This window comes from Python bivittatus, unplaced genomic scaffold, assembly GCF_059951505.1.
Source record: "Python bivittatus isolate LINGU-HERP-01145 unplaced genomic scaffold, Pbiv_v1 ctg000690_np1212, whole genome shotgun sequence".
NCBI lineage: Eukaryota > Metazoa > Chordata > Lepidosauria > Squamata > Pythonidae > Python > Python bivittatus.
Genome location: NW_028277096.1, coordinates 5,844,344 through 5,858,913, shown reverse-complemented (window position 1 = coordinate 5,858,913; position 14,570 = coordinate 5,844,344). Strand labels below are relative to the sequence as shown.

The window sequence follows — 14,570 nt, the reverse complement described above, 5'->3', positions numbered from 1 at the left end:
GCCACTGGTGGCTTCCAGTTCTAAGACTTCCAATTCTAATTCTAAGAGAAGGTTGGGGCGGAAATGATGTTTTTAGTGATAATGAGGGGCCAGAGCGACGACTCTGTAGTGAAGTTTCTGTCACCTAGGCAACCAGGAAGGGGAAGCAATAGCCGCTCCTCTTTCCGCTTCCTCTGAGGCTCGGAGGAGAGAACTGGTCGGTTTGGTGCTGTTTAAAGCGCCGTCTTTCTTTTCTCTTTTTTCGCGGCTCCCTGGATAAACCCATTCCCTTGTTCTCGGGATCCCGCGCCAGATCGCTGCGCAGGAAGACAACCTGGCGCAAAGGTAAGTCATGCGGACAGTTCCGGGGAAGGAGGTTGGAGCTCTGCCGCTCCCGAGGGTCCGTTAGAAAGCAAGGCTCGCGGCCCTTGCCCAAATAGGAGCGAAGATTGCCTACTTTAGATGATTCTGCCCTGAAACCATCGGTTCTCACATGTTTTCCCTCTTCTCCGGTTCGGAACGGCTCACTGAGTGCATTTGCACGTTTCACTTATTCACCTAGTTACTGAATTAGCCAATTTTTGGCTTTACGCAGCTTAAATGTCTTTAGCATATTATTTATTATGTTGTGCCTTTGAGTCAGTTTTTGACTCCTGGCGCCTGCCTGGAGTAGCGCCTGCAGTTTTCTTGGCAAGGTTTTTCGGAAGTAGTTTGCCATTGCTTCCTTCCTAGGGCTGACAGGGTGTGATTGGCCCACAGTCACCCAGATGGTTTTGTGTCCGAGGTGGGACTAAAACTCATGGTCTCTCCATTTCTAGCCTGATGCCTTAACCACTGCACCAAACTGGCTCTCCTATAGCATATAGCTCCCGAAATTTTAGGTGGTGTGCATAAATGGAATAATCATTGGATGTGTTCAGGCGGAGACTGGACAAACTACCTGTTAAGAATGCTTTCATTTTAGATTCCTCCATTCATATTTATAATTTTTATGGCATGCCTTTCAGCAAGGTGCACAACATGCAGCCAATTGAAAAACAATTAGTAAAACATAAAACCACCAATAATTACATGTCTTTGTACAGTAAAAATTTAGAAAAAGTATGGTCAGTGAAACCAATCAAGTTACAGTTACCAAAACTCTGATTCCACACCTTTTCCAAAATTGCCAGTAAAACACATTCAGTTAAAGAAAATCTGTAAAACAATAACACTTAAAATCTACATGCAACTGGTCTGTTTATGTGTATTGTGTAAGGGATTGGCCTCAGTGGTTAAATGGCCTCTCTCAGTTCAAGGATTATGTATCAGTTATGGAGCTGCATCTGTTTACTTTCAATTCCAATTCCAGTTGCTTAGTTAGAATTCAACAATTATTTCATAAAGAGGAGGGTCTCTTGAAAGGTTTTTTGGGGTCATCAAGGAACTCAGTAAAGGGCTGAAGAACTCAAATTCTCCACTTCTCACAATTACTGTTTATATGCTGCTTCCAATAATAAACACATTGATTATTTCTCACTTGAAGTTGTTTTGACACTTCAGCTGCATTCACACTACATGCTTAACTTGGTCATTGAGTCAATTGACTTAAACTATTTTCTGGGCTTGTATGATAAATTGAGCCACAAGTTAACCACATGAGCTTAGGTTTTTTTCTTGTTGTTCATTCGTTAAGTCGTGTCCAACTCTTCGTGACCCCATGAACCATATCGCGCCAGGCCTTCCTGTCCTTCACTGCCTCCCTGAGTTTGCTCAGTTTCATGCTCATGAGCTTAGTTTGCTCACCTGCTAAAACACAAAAAGGCAGACCAGTATTAAAAGTAATGAAGCTTAACGTGCAAATGCATCTGCTGGATATATAAATGGCTTGATTAGCTACTGTATGTAGTACAGTAAGAAAGTGATGCTTTCTCCTTTCAGAGCCAGCAAGTGTAGAGCCAGACCTTGGACATAATGGAGCCATTTGCAGGCCAGGCTACTGGCTTGAGATGAAAAGGATGAAGCCTTCTGTCAAGGTTGTTATGGAAGAGGAGAAGAAAGGTATGGGTGAGTTTTGAAGACAGACAAAATAGGGTGTGCATAATGGAGTTTATGGGTTTTATGTTATACATTGGTTTTATGGTTTTATTGGGTATATTGTAAACCATTGGGAGTGTTTGGGGGACTCTGGCAGTAAATTAGAACCATGAGTGAATGAATAAAACTCATATATATTTCTGGGCTTGGTGTCTCCTTAAAATTAGAAAGAAATTTCTTCATTTGGAATATAATACATTTTCCTGGTCTCTCTTGATTAGAACTTGAGAGAGTTGTAAGTTTCTAATGATTTGTTAAAGTCAAATTCATATATAACATTCCCATGTCGAAATAGATGTTATATAGCATGCCTTCTTTTCTCAAGTGAGTGCAAATTACAGATGCTTTCACTTTGCTTCTTTTTAGATTTAAATTATATTTAAATCTAATTATATGTCAGAGTTTGATTATAATTGGAAAGGAAAGAAGGAGAAGGGGAGGGAATTCTCTGTGCCTAAAGCTTTTATTTGCAATGAATTGCAGCGATGGATACTTTAGCTGCAAAACTAATTGACCCATACTTAAAGTTATGGGCTCAGATAAGATTGCTCCTTCCTGACATTTTGCATGGCCACTTTGTAGTTAGTCTTATTTTGTGTTAAATTCGATCTTTTTAAGAGGGACTAGGTGAACAGCTACAACATGTAGGTGTTATTTGATTAATGTTTCTATTAGGAGAGTTGATTTGGTGTAGTGGTTAAGGTTAGGGTTAATTCTGTAAGTTCTAGTCCCACCTCGGGCATGATGCCAGCTAGGTGATTTTAGGCCAGTCACTTTCTCTCAGCCCTAGGAAGAAGGCAATGGCAAGACATTTCTGATAATCTTGCCAAGAAAACTGCAGGGACTAGTCCTGGCAGTCACCAGGAGTCAACACTGACTTGAAGGTGCACACAAAAAAATCGGTTAGGCTATGGTTGCATCTGTCTTGAACCTATATTTGCCTTTTTTTTAACTGTAACCCCCCCCCAAAAAAAGCTATCTTGGTATCTCTCCCAAGCTGGAGATTCCCACTCCAAGGCAAAGCATAGGATGGAACAAGGTGATGAAGAAGACTGCAGACAACCTCCAAAAAAGAAGCAAAAAGTTTCTGGTGAGTAAAGCAGTACTTTTTGATTGCTTTCCTTGGATTCACCTGTATTCCCAACTTTCTGCTTGGCATAGACCCCATATATTTGTTTCCTTTAATGGATTCTCAGTTGATCCAGTCTGTGGAGTGATACTCTTGCTTTTTTTTTGTTTTGTTTTAATCTTTCCCTAATGCTAGTTACAGGATCTTCAATGTTTAGGTGAGTTTTTCCTAGTTGCAAATGAAAACTCTCACAGTTGCTTGCCTTTCTGCCAGGAAAAAGACAGCCAGTGGAAAAACAACCTAATTTGAAGTCCAAAAAGTGCTCTAGAAAGTCAGACCCATCAACATATGCAGCAGGTAAGATGCAGAATTCCATATAAAATCCATGGTAAGAATGAATATCTGAGCAATGTAAAAATAACAACTAAGAACTATCACAGTTTAGGTCTTAACAGTAATAGAAAAGGGGTAGTACTCCTTTCCATTTCCCAGTAGAACTGGAAAAGGAGACTAAGCATCTACGTGTGCAGTGAGAAAAGGATAACTATATTACTAAAGGCTTAGTGATGCTGTCTATATAAAAACATTACTAGAGGTACCTACATAAAACTGTAAGAAGAGAGTCCTGCGTAGTCCTTTTCAGGCAAAGCTATTTTTGCAGATCATTGCAAAACAATTTTATTTTGGGAAGAGAGATGCACTAGAAGCAAATGGATCCTGTGCAGGTCTACTCTGATGTTCAGTAGAACTTACTCCTATGCATATCAAATTGCAGCCTAAATCTTCCTGAGAGAATAGCCTCACTTATAAGCACCTTGTAGCTGACTTAGACAAAAGACACATCAAGTCTAATAACACTTGACCAGATTTTTGTTTGATAGTGGAACAGATTGGGAGATGCTGGGTTGTCTTTTGCTTGTTGTCTATTAAGAATGCTATAGTTGGATCCTGTATTCAGCAAGGGTTGATCTAGATCACTTCCAAGATCATTTAAAACTCACTGGCTCTGCTTCCACAAGCAGGACATGAAAGTTGTTCCTCTGCAATGACTGGAATTTAGAAGTATGCTGGCTCTAATCCAGGAAGTAGCACATTCAAGCATAATGAATACATGCTTCCTTTTGCCTGTCCTAAATCTCCCCAGTCTACTGTGCCATGCATGATTTTGTATTCATATCCCCCTCTTTACTCGCCTCTTTTCTAAACTAAAATGCCCCCAAATTTCTCTTGTGCTGGAGGTGCTTTAGCCCTTCCCTTTTGATGGTTCTGTTCTGACTTTGTTGCTCTTCAAAAGGAAGGCTCAGTTGGGTTACCTCCAGAGAAGGTTAAAATGTTGAATTGTCTCCATCCTGTGCTCTGACAGGAAGCTTAGAAGAGCAGTGGTACTTGGAGATTCTGGACAAGGGCCGTGTTACTTGCCCAATCTGCCGAGCTGTAGTGAGGAAGACGGTGGAAGGATTGAAAAAGCATATGGCAAATTGCCACCAGGTGAGGAGGTGGAAAATACAGTCCTTGTGAATTCTGTTAGGACACCCAAAGAAGGTCCAGCTATTCCAGTATTTGATCTTCAGTCTGGGTAATCAGACAGTTACTTCCCTAACACATCCCAAACCATGCTTCCTTTGTCTTTTGAAGTTCTGGTTAGTGAACAATGGCTTATATACAATGAAATGGTTGGAATGGGGTAATACATTAGAATTCTAACTTTATATGCACTTCTGTCATGCCCCTCTCTCTTTATTGATCTTTTTTCAAACTAGAAAACACCAAATACATAAGCGTTTCTTCATATGGAACAGCTCCAAAAATGGATTATTAGGGTTGCTTTTTTCCAGTTCTGTAATATTCTTTTTACTGTAACTGCACAGTATAAAAAGTGCAATAGCATCATAAACATGTCTAAAGTTATTAGATTTCAGCTTTATTTTAAATTTGGTTCCCCAAAGTGAAATTCCATTTTATTGCTACTGCATGCTGACTTAACACTTTATTCCCTGGTCAATCATCATTAATTCAGATTCAACAATGCAGATGTGATACTAGGATTTTGCCCCATTATGTACTGTTCCTTTATAGAGTTGTATTTGCCTTTTAGTTGCCTGGTTTTGAAAGGGTGTTTTGAGGTGTTCTGTTTGCAGGCCCCCTTAGGTTGTATCATGTTCAGTAATTTTGAGTTATACCTTCCTTGGCTTTGCTCACCAGTCCAAATGACAACAAAATACTTCCTAACATGCTCAAACATAATGTATACTGCTTCCATTACTATGATTTTAAACAACTTGTTAGCATGCTGAAGAACTTTTGTTCTCTTTAAATGTTTTAATTGCCTAAGCCCTTCCTTTTTAAAGATTTTTTTTTTGTAAAACCAGTGTACCCAATAAACATTCATTTAATATTATAATATTAGAATTATATGTAGAAGCAGTGTGCAACAAGATTAAAACAACGGCATCTACGTGCCTTTAAATATGTTAAAGTGGGACAAGCACAACTGAGCCCTCCCACACCAATCAGCATTCAGTGAAGGGAGTAAAAAAACATAGCAAAGTAAACTTGACAAGTGGTGCCCCTTGAATACTAGAGAAAATAGCATTTCAAGTAATGGTACCACTCCAGAGAAAACCTGTTTTATTGAGCTACTAAATGATAATAAGCAATTGATAGTACAGTGAGAAGCCTCCTCTGAAGATGTTTGTAATTGCACAGGTCTATGATGAGAAAGACATTCCCCCAGTTAACTTGGTTACAAGTTCTTCAGGCCTTTATGGGCCAATAGCAAAATGTTAAGTTGAGTCCATTTCCAATAGGCAGCTAGTACAGTTGGGAAAGCTAAACCCCAAAAGAATAGGAAATAAATAAGAAAGTTGTTTCTAAACTGGGTACATGTGCTTTAAAAGAGCAAATACTACATAATATCAGCAAGTAGAACATGATGCAAATCAAGACAGATAAATTATTATTCCTTGTGTAATATGTGAGTACCCTCTCGCGGTGCCTGGAGGCTGTAGGGGCCTGGATGGGGGCCAACAGGCTTCAACTGAACCCTGGTAAGATGGAGTGGCTGTGGGTACGGGGAGCCTCAAGATCTAGGAGTTTATCATCTTTGGTTCTTGATGGGGTCGCGCTGCCCCAGACAGACTCGGTGCGTAATCTGGGGGTCCTCCTGGACTCACAACTCCTGTTTGAAGAGCAGGTGGCAGTTGTGGCTAGGAGGGCCTTTGCGCAACTTCATGTTGTGCGACAGTTACACCCCTTCCTCGATCAGGAGGCCCTCTGCACGGTCACTCATGCCCTGGTCACCTCCCGGTTGGATTACTGTAATGCAGTCTACGTGGGGCTACCCTTGAAGAGTATCTGGAAGCTACAGCTGGTGCAGAATGCGGCGGCATGGACTGTTCTGAATGCCCCTAGGAGGGCACATATTACGCGAGCTGCATTGGTTGCCAGTTTGCTTCTGGGTCCAATTCAAGGTGTTGGTCATCACCTTTAAAGCCCTTCATGGCACAGGACCAGGTTATCTGAGGAGCCGTCTTGCCCTGGTTACTCCAGTCCGCCCCACTCGGTCCAGCAGAAGGGGCATGTTGCAGACCCCACTGGTCAAGGAATTTCGACTGGTGAGGTCTAGGCAGAGGGCCTTTTCTGCTGTGGCCCCCGCCTTATGGAACAATCTGCCTCCTGAGATCCGGTGTGCCCCCACTCTCATGGCCTTCAGGAAAGGGGTGAAATCCTGGCTGTGCCAGAAGGCCTGGGGGCAGGATGGGGGCTCGCACCAGTGGAGGTGGCTTGTGGGGTGATTGACCTTGCCCCCCCCCGACATCTTGAATGTTTTTAGTATTTATGTACAGGGTTTGTTGCCGATATTTGATTTTTAATGGATTAATCTATTTTAACTATTTATGGGGCATTTTTAATTGCTGGTGGGGTTTCTGGTTTTGAGTGTGAGCCACCCAGAGTCTTCCATTGGGGGGAGATGGGCGGCATACAAATTTAACAATCAATCAATCAATCAATCAATAGGTTAACTGAGTCTTGTCAGGCTATAACTAACTAGGAAAGAGTTCTTCAGACTAGAATAATTGTGAGATTGTTCATCCAATATATTGTAAAACTCCATGTTGGGGATTATTAAGAAAGGTAATGAAAATAAAGCTGATGCAAAAACATTGTGCAGCCACACTTGGAATATTACGTATCATTAAGATTCAGACAATTTTGTAAATCCTAAAAAATGGAGAAGAGAGCAGCCAAAATGATCAAGGAGCAGGACTCATTTCTCTGTCAGTAAAACTTACATTTGGTACTTCAAGGGGAAAAAAACCCAAAGTGTATAAAATTATGCATGGTGTCAAGAATGGGTAGAATTGTTTGTTCTCTTTTTGTGGTAAGAAGAATCCATATTTTGAAATGTATGGTTGGGTGCAAGAAAGGTCTTTTAGGTGAAACTCCCCAAAATTGGATAGAATGAAGACATTCTATAATGCTAAGATCTGAGATCATTCAGTACCACTGAATGGAGGGCGATTAGGATAGCACATAATTATTGCATCTTGGACTCTCTACTGCCTTAACACTTTCTATTCTTAGGAGATGTTCACATGTCACCACTGTGGGAAACAACTGCGGTCTCTGGCAGGAATGAAGTATCACATCATGGCAGATCACAACAGCCTGGTATGGTGGAAAGTATATATCTATACAAAGTCTTGGCTAGGAAAGACCTTAGGGCTTCCATGGTAGCCAGCATGAACATTTATGCTACCTAGCACCTGGAAATTGGGTGTGATCTCTCTGCAACAACTTGTTGCATTGCTAAAATGATAACTCAGTGTTTGTTCAGAAATCCCTGACAAGTCACATGCCTCAGCAGCACTGAAAAACAAGAAATTGCTTGTGTAGCCCCATTGGGAGAATGGACTGAGACCCAAGCTGCTCTTGACTGACATGCAGGATTTTAATCTTTCATTGCCTATCCTGTTTTTCCTTTGTAAGGGATACCTTCCTTTGGTCCGCTGTGAAGAATAGCCTTGGATTAATCTTTCCCTTCTCTGCTTTCATGCAGCCAATTAGGAAGGAAGCTGGCCAGTTGGATAAGCAGAGTGAGCGAGACTGCTTGAGGAGAGTCCTGAAGCGCATGGGGAAGCTCAAGTGCACGAGGGAGGTGAGCTTCAGCTACTAAGGCTGAGGGACACCTTTGCAGCCTTGAGAAGAGTCTCTCTGCCTGTTCTGGGGAAGTGGTAGGCCAGTGGATTAGAACTGTCTTCTGGGTTTCTGACTGTAGGTAAGGAAAGTTAACACGTCTCCTTTCTCCAGACTCAAGAACTGACCACTGTTTTTCTTCACCTGCTTCTACAGGGTTGTACAGGCAGTTTCACCAGTATAATGGGGTACCTCTACCACACACAGAAATGTGGAAAGGCAGCTGCTGAACTGGAGAAGATGGCCTTAAAATGCCACCACTGCAGTAAAGCCTATCGGTCCAAGGCAGGCCTTGTTTACCACTTGAAATCTGAGCATGGACCTGTGAGTTCTTTGGGTACTGAAACTGGGGAGATTGGCTGGGGAACAGATACGCTTATGAGCACCCTTTAGTCTGTCTCTTTACTTCTTCACCTTCACAAGTCATCCCAAAGATTTCAAGTCCTTTCTGTGGAGAAAGCACTTATCAGGGCACAAGACAATTAAGGAGTGGGGAGGAAAGAACCAAGGGCCACAACACCATTCAGATATGCTATTGTGCCATAGTGTTTCTGACTCTATAATAAGAATCAGTTCTTATTGTGTAACTCTCTTCCCAGCTCTTTGAATAGTGTAGACAGGCAGTGACTGAATACATTTTATCTTGGCTCTCCTTGCCAGGTGTCCTTCCTCCATGAAGACAGCAGGCCAACCCAAAGGAAGGATGCAGGCATGGAACCAAACAGCATAGGCAGAATTCAGAGGAAGTCTGCCAAGGTGGCCGCCTACTACCTCCATGAGTTGGCTAATGAGGAACTCGTCAAAGAGTGGCCAAAGAGGAAAGTCTTGCAGGATCTTGTTCCCGATGATCGGAAGGTACAAGATTTGTGTGTTGTATAAAAAGGGATATGTCCAAGATCTACTTAGCTAACACGTGAAATACCGTACGAAAAACACTTGTAACTGAGAGTACCAAATCAGTGCCTGGGGCCACATAGTTTTATTGCAGCTTTGTGACTTCAGATCATCCCTGGTGACAGTTCTGTTTCAGGCTGTGGGTCTATAAAGTTCTGGGAATAGCTGCCTTTTCTTCTTCCTTCAGACAATGATTGGCCCATTCCAGGATGTGAGGGACATTTGCAGCTCTTAAGGCATAATTTCCCCCTGTTTTTGAGTTTACCGTACAAAATTATCCCAAGTCTCTGTTCATAACTGGGTATGCAAGCTGATTTATTTGCATCCTTCTTGGAATGTTACGTACATGGAGAGAAGCACAGAGACACTATAGGTTTGCTATAAAATCCCTAGGAATTAGACCTGACCTAAATAGAAGCAGCTGGGAAATTGTTAAATTATTAAATCAACATAGAGTTAGTGCAAGTCACACTTTGTTTACATTATATGTACAAAAGCAGCTCTTCTATGACTTGAAGTAAGATTTTCCGTTCTTTCTGTTGGATTTTCAAGACTATTTGGGATGATGTTTATGGCTAGAATTTGACATTGGAAGGACTTTCTGCATCATATGCAAGACTTTGGTGGCCAGCAACTGTCTATCCCTTTTCTAGAGGAAGTCAGAAGTTCTTCATGTGGTTTTGTCTGGGAGTTCATGATTTTTAAAAAATATATATATTATGTATCCTTTTAGAGTCTTTTTTGGAGTTAAGCGTCCTTGAGATATAATAAATAAATAACCCCTTTCAGTTGGCTTTAGTTTCACTAACAGTTTCTACCTTTGTGTTAATTTTTTCAATTAGTGTTCCATATGCGTAGCTGCCAGGGTATGTGGCAAGTTGAAAGGATTCCGCATTTGCTTGAATATATGCTGTGAATTTGATTAGGCATGGATCTTGCCTGACATGACAAGCTCTTGTGAGATGGGATGATTGGCTCCAGCACTGTGGTAGGGAGGGCAGCTTCATATAAAAAGAATATACGAAGAGGAAGGCACCAGCTCTTGAACTTATTTTAGTTTTTGGTTTTGTTCTGTTCTGTCTCAGCTGAAATATACTCGACCAGGGATGCCTGCTGTGAGCCAGGAGGTTCTGTGCAAGTGGAGGTCAGAAATAAAGATGTACAGACGGGTCCATTGCCCCAACCAGGTAACCATTGCTCCAGCCAGGTAAGATTGGATTTGGTGAGCAGGGGATGTGGTCTGCAGGTAGGGCTAGGTTTTTTCCCATGGTGATTTCATAGAAATGTGGTCCTGATTAACTGATTGCAATGGAACAGCTTTATCCTATTTCCAAATTAGCCCAATATGTAAGAAGCATCTGGGAAGTGCTCATTGGAGTCTGTTGCATAATCTTCAGATTTGTGAACCTTTATATCTCTCCTTTTGTCATCCTTCCTCTACAGGCACAAAGGGAAGCATCTTTCCATAAGCATACTAACTGATGATACCATTGTTATAGTTTGCATGAAATCGTTTTTCCTCATAGTTTCCAGCCTAGGTCCCTCTATCTTTGCATAGTGACTTTATTTCTATTTTGTTTCTCTCAAGGGCTGTGAGTGTGTCTACAGCAGCATCTCTGGTCTTAAATCCCATCTGGGCAATTGCACCCTGGTATGTATTAGCTGACAGGCTGCAGGGAGGCCTTCTCTGCCTAGTTGTTGCCAAGAGAAGCTCTAGGAACTGGGAAGCAGGCATAAATTCAACATGTTTCCTACCAAAGAACAGATTTGTCCTCTCCAAAGGATTCATATTTTGTATCAGTGTGGCTCCCTCACTTAGCATGTGGAAAATATTACCTCTGGGGACAGAAAGAACATTTTGTTCTTCCTCCAGACCATGTCACTCTGGCCTTTCCAGGAATAGGAAATAGTTTATGATGTTCTAGATGTCACCAGCATGATCCAGAGGAAGGGTACAACATTACAGAATTCCCCAGAATAAAACGTTTTGCACATTCTCACTTCTTTTCCTTATTGCTCACTGTCATTGGTAGGAATGCTAATGGTTTCTTCTTTCCTCAACTGCAGGGTGAGTTTGTGGCCGGGAAGTACAGGTGCTTGCTTTGTGAGAAAGAGTTTGTATCCGAGAGCGGGGTCAAGTACCATATAAACACTGTGCACTCTGAGGTGAGGGGTTGGCCTGAAAAGCATGTGCCTGTGTGTGTTTGCACAGACTCCATGGCTTAGGTCTTTTTTCTGACTCTGTTCTTCACGGGGGCTGGGTGAGGGTTCAGCCTTTTTCCCTCTCCCTGTGCTGGGAGTCAAGGCCATCTGTGTGTGCCCAGCGTTTGTACTGTGCCTCTTCCCCTCAGGACTGGTTTGATAACACAAACACCGCTAAGAGCTTTGAAAAACTGGTAAAGCTGCAGCAAAAGGAAGCTGAGCAGAAAAAGCAACACAAGAAACACGTCTCCAGTCGGAGCCGTAAGAAGAAGCTGCGGAGCACCACTTCAAAGAAGCCACCAAGGCTAGGACCAGATCAGAACCAACGGCAGGGGGTCAGAGTTAGCCATTCTAAGATGGCAGACCGTGAAAGTAGGAACATGGAAGAAGAGGATTCTCTCCCTCTGAAATTCAGTCACAGAAGGGTGAAGAAATAGCCTTGTGCAGGAGTTTCTGCTTTGCAAGACAGGTAGAGCAGGAACATCTTGTACTTAGGGAGCATGTACTTAGCAAAACATGGGGAAAGAGAGTGGGGGAAAAAGGGTTGGTTTGAGGAGTGGAATCAAACTTCTAGTAATCCTACTAGTTACTCTCTGATCTTCAAGCTGACTTTGGCTTCATTCATAGCTTAAAAGCTATGAAAGAGCTGTCCAAAGCTCTATCAGAATGCTCTGATAAGTTCCAAAACCTTTCTAGACAATGGTTCTCAACCTTGCAACGTTAAGGTGTGTGGACTGGCTGGCTGAGGATTCTGGGAGTTGAAGTCCACCCGTCTTAAAGTTGCCACAGTTGAGAAACACTGTTATAGATGAAAACTGGCCATTCGGAAATAGGAGGTTTTCCCAAGTTTTTCAGAGTCATTCCATTGCATGTTACAGGAGAAAATGTATTTAAGTTCTCAAATGTGGTTATACAATGGCCTAGCAGAGACAGGAGTTAGGAGCCAATTGATCTCAGTCCTTTACCCTGCCCCACTAACCCTGACTTCAACTATTTGAGGCTTTTCTGTTTTGAAATACCTGGGGAGGGGGAGAGGGAAGGGGGGATATTCCATCTACCCTAAAAGACAACCCCCGAGATTAAATGATTGTACCCAAGTGAGTTAATCCTGTGCACAGTTGCTAAATGCCACAGCATTCAGTTGAATATTACTGTAAGTAAATATAAGTCAATTGGGAAAGATGTAAGATTTTTCCAAGGCAGCTAATCTACATTTTCTGTTGAAGGGATAGCAAAAGTAACTGCAGCTATAGCCTTGTCAATCTTGGAAACACGAAAGATGTGCTTTTCAATCGCAGGCACTTGGAAACAGAAAGGAGAAGAAATTCTTGACTCGAATTCACCTCTTGCAAGTGCAGTGAAGAAAGAGAGCAAGGTGTCTGGGAGAAGAATTGGTCAACAGCAGAGAGTAAGAAGACTTTCCCCAAATTCCACTGCTCCACCCTAGTTGCAGTAGGACAAGGTCTGTTACATGCTGTTACATACTGAGCCAAGTGCTTGCATAGGATTAACTTGCATCACAGATGCTATGAAGTATTACACCACATAGAAAATAAAGTTACTAATCTCTAGTTGTGTGTTTTCTTTAGTGGAAAAATTACCATTTACTGTTACTGTGTGATAAGAAGCAAACAAGAACTGAATTCCTTCCAGTGAATTTAATGCAGGAGTGGAGACCCTGGACTTCCAGATATTGCTGAATTGCACTCAGCTTCCCCATGCTGGCTAATGGTACTGGGAGTTGTAGTTCAGCAGTAACCTCAGGGGTACAGGTTGCCCACTCTTACATAAAATATTGTTAATATTGCATTTATTGCATTTTTTTTTTTTGCACTTGGCAATTTCCTGGACTAGTCCCTGCGGTTTTCTTGGCAAGATTTTTGGAATTTTGCCATTGCTTCCTTCCTAGGGCTAAGACAGAGTGACTGGCCCAAGGTCACCCAGCTGGCTTTGTGCCTGAGGCAGGACTGGAACTCACAATCTTTTGGTTTCTAGTCTGATGCCTTAACCACTACACCAAACTGGTTCTCAAATTGCTTTAATCTCCCTAAGTTTAGATAGTTAGCAAGAATTCACGCTGGGTATGCTTTAAAAAGTTGCTAATTTCAGCCCATTGCTGAATGCAAAATACATAATGATCTTGCTTGATTGAAGATAAAGCCTTAACTAGTCCATCCTTTTCCCATAATTGCCAACTAGCTATCTTGGGGCAGCCCAAAGATGAGAATCTCTCCCTGTAATTTACTAGCAGTTGCAAATAACTTCTGATATAGTAGGTAATTATATCCATCACAAGTAGAAGTGATGAGGAAAAAAGTTTTGCTCAAGCAAAAGATCCCCATCACATCCCTCTGATCACATATTTTAGTCAATCTGATCTCATCAGTACCTATGTAAAATATATTATTTTTCTGTAATGCCCCTGTTGGCATGACACACACTTAAAAATGGTTGTAGCAGCAGGGCTGAGGATGAATGGTGGGAGGTCGCAGCCTTCCTTCCTTTGGTTTTTACACATTCTGGCCCTACTTTTCCCCCTTAGTGTATCTGCTTAGCAGTTACTGCTGCCACGACCTGTCTTCCAGGAAGATGCCTTTCGTTGACATCCTTCCCTTTAACCCAGATAGGAATCTCATAACCTATGTCCAGATAGATGGGGATCCTGTAGCCTACAGCCATCCTGACAAGTAGGAGGGAAAAAAGGTGATAAAAAACTAAAATTCTGTAGCCCCACCTTTAGGCCTGTACCGTGAGGCATGTGACCAGGGAAATCAGGCTGACCCCTCTGTTAGGAGGCAGATCAGTCTTATAAGGAATAAATACATATTTCTATTTTGTATGTGTGTGTGTATGTATAGCACATGCATGGACATATGAGTATTCATATTCTTTTGGAACTTTAAGGATTTATTTTAATTTTTTTAGAAAATTTTTTGATTATAATAGTAAAATCTAATACAAGGAACATTAAGAATTTACATGCAGAATGTTCAGTGGCAAAGAACAGAAAAACAGACTGCATTTTTAAAGAATCTCCCCACACACCAAAGAAATACACTGGAGAAGTTTACAATTGGAAGATTCTGATCAAACATGGGTTGACATTGATTTGCTAATAATTAAGGAAAGATTTATTGCTCAGAAATTCCAAGTG

The 14,570-nt window shown here is 41.8% G+C and overlaps 1 protein-coding gene across 2 annotated transcripts; it reads left to right on the top strand.

Moving 5' to 3' along the window:
- The first annotated feature begins 8 nt into the window (after positions 1-8).
- ZNF512 (zinc finger protein 512) lies at positions 9-12,987 on the top strand. 2 transcript variants are annotated; one of them, XM_007420876.4, is made up of 14 exons: positions 9-324; positions 1,900-2,025; positions 3,053-3,145; positions 3,398-3,481; positions 4,488-4,612; positions 7,709-7,795; positions 8,184-8,282; positions 8,477-8,644; positions 8,981-9,175; positions 10,300-10,401; positions 10,803-10,865; positions 11,282-11,380; positions 11,566-11,885; positions 12,715-12,987. In XM_007420876.4, the coding sequence occupies exons 2-13, from the start codon at positions 1,968-1,970 to the stop codon at positions 11,851-11,853; spliced, it is 1,461 nt and encodes a 486-aa protein (XP_007420938.2). In that variant the 5' UTR covers positions 9-324; positions 1,900-1,967; the 3' UTR covers positions 11,854-11,885; positions 12,715-12,987. The 2 variants fall into 2 exon arrangements, with proteins under 2 accessions (XP_007420938.2, XP_007420939.2); XM_007420877.4 differs by having other exon boundaries at positions 11-324; positions 1,900-2,019.
- The last annotated feature ends 1,583 nt before the right edge of the window (positions 12,988-14,570 follow it).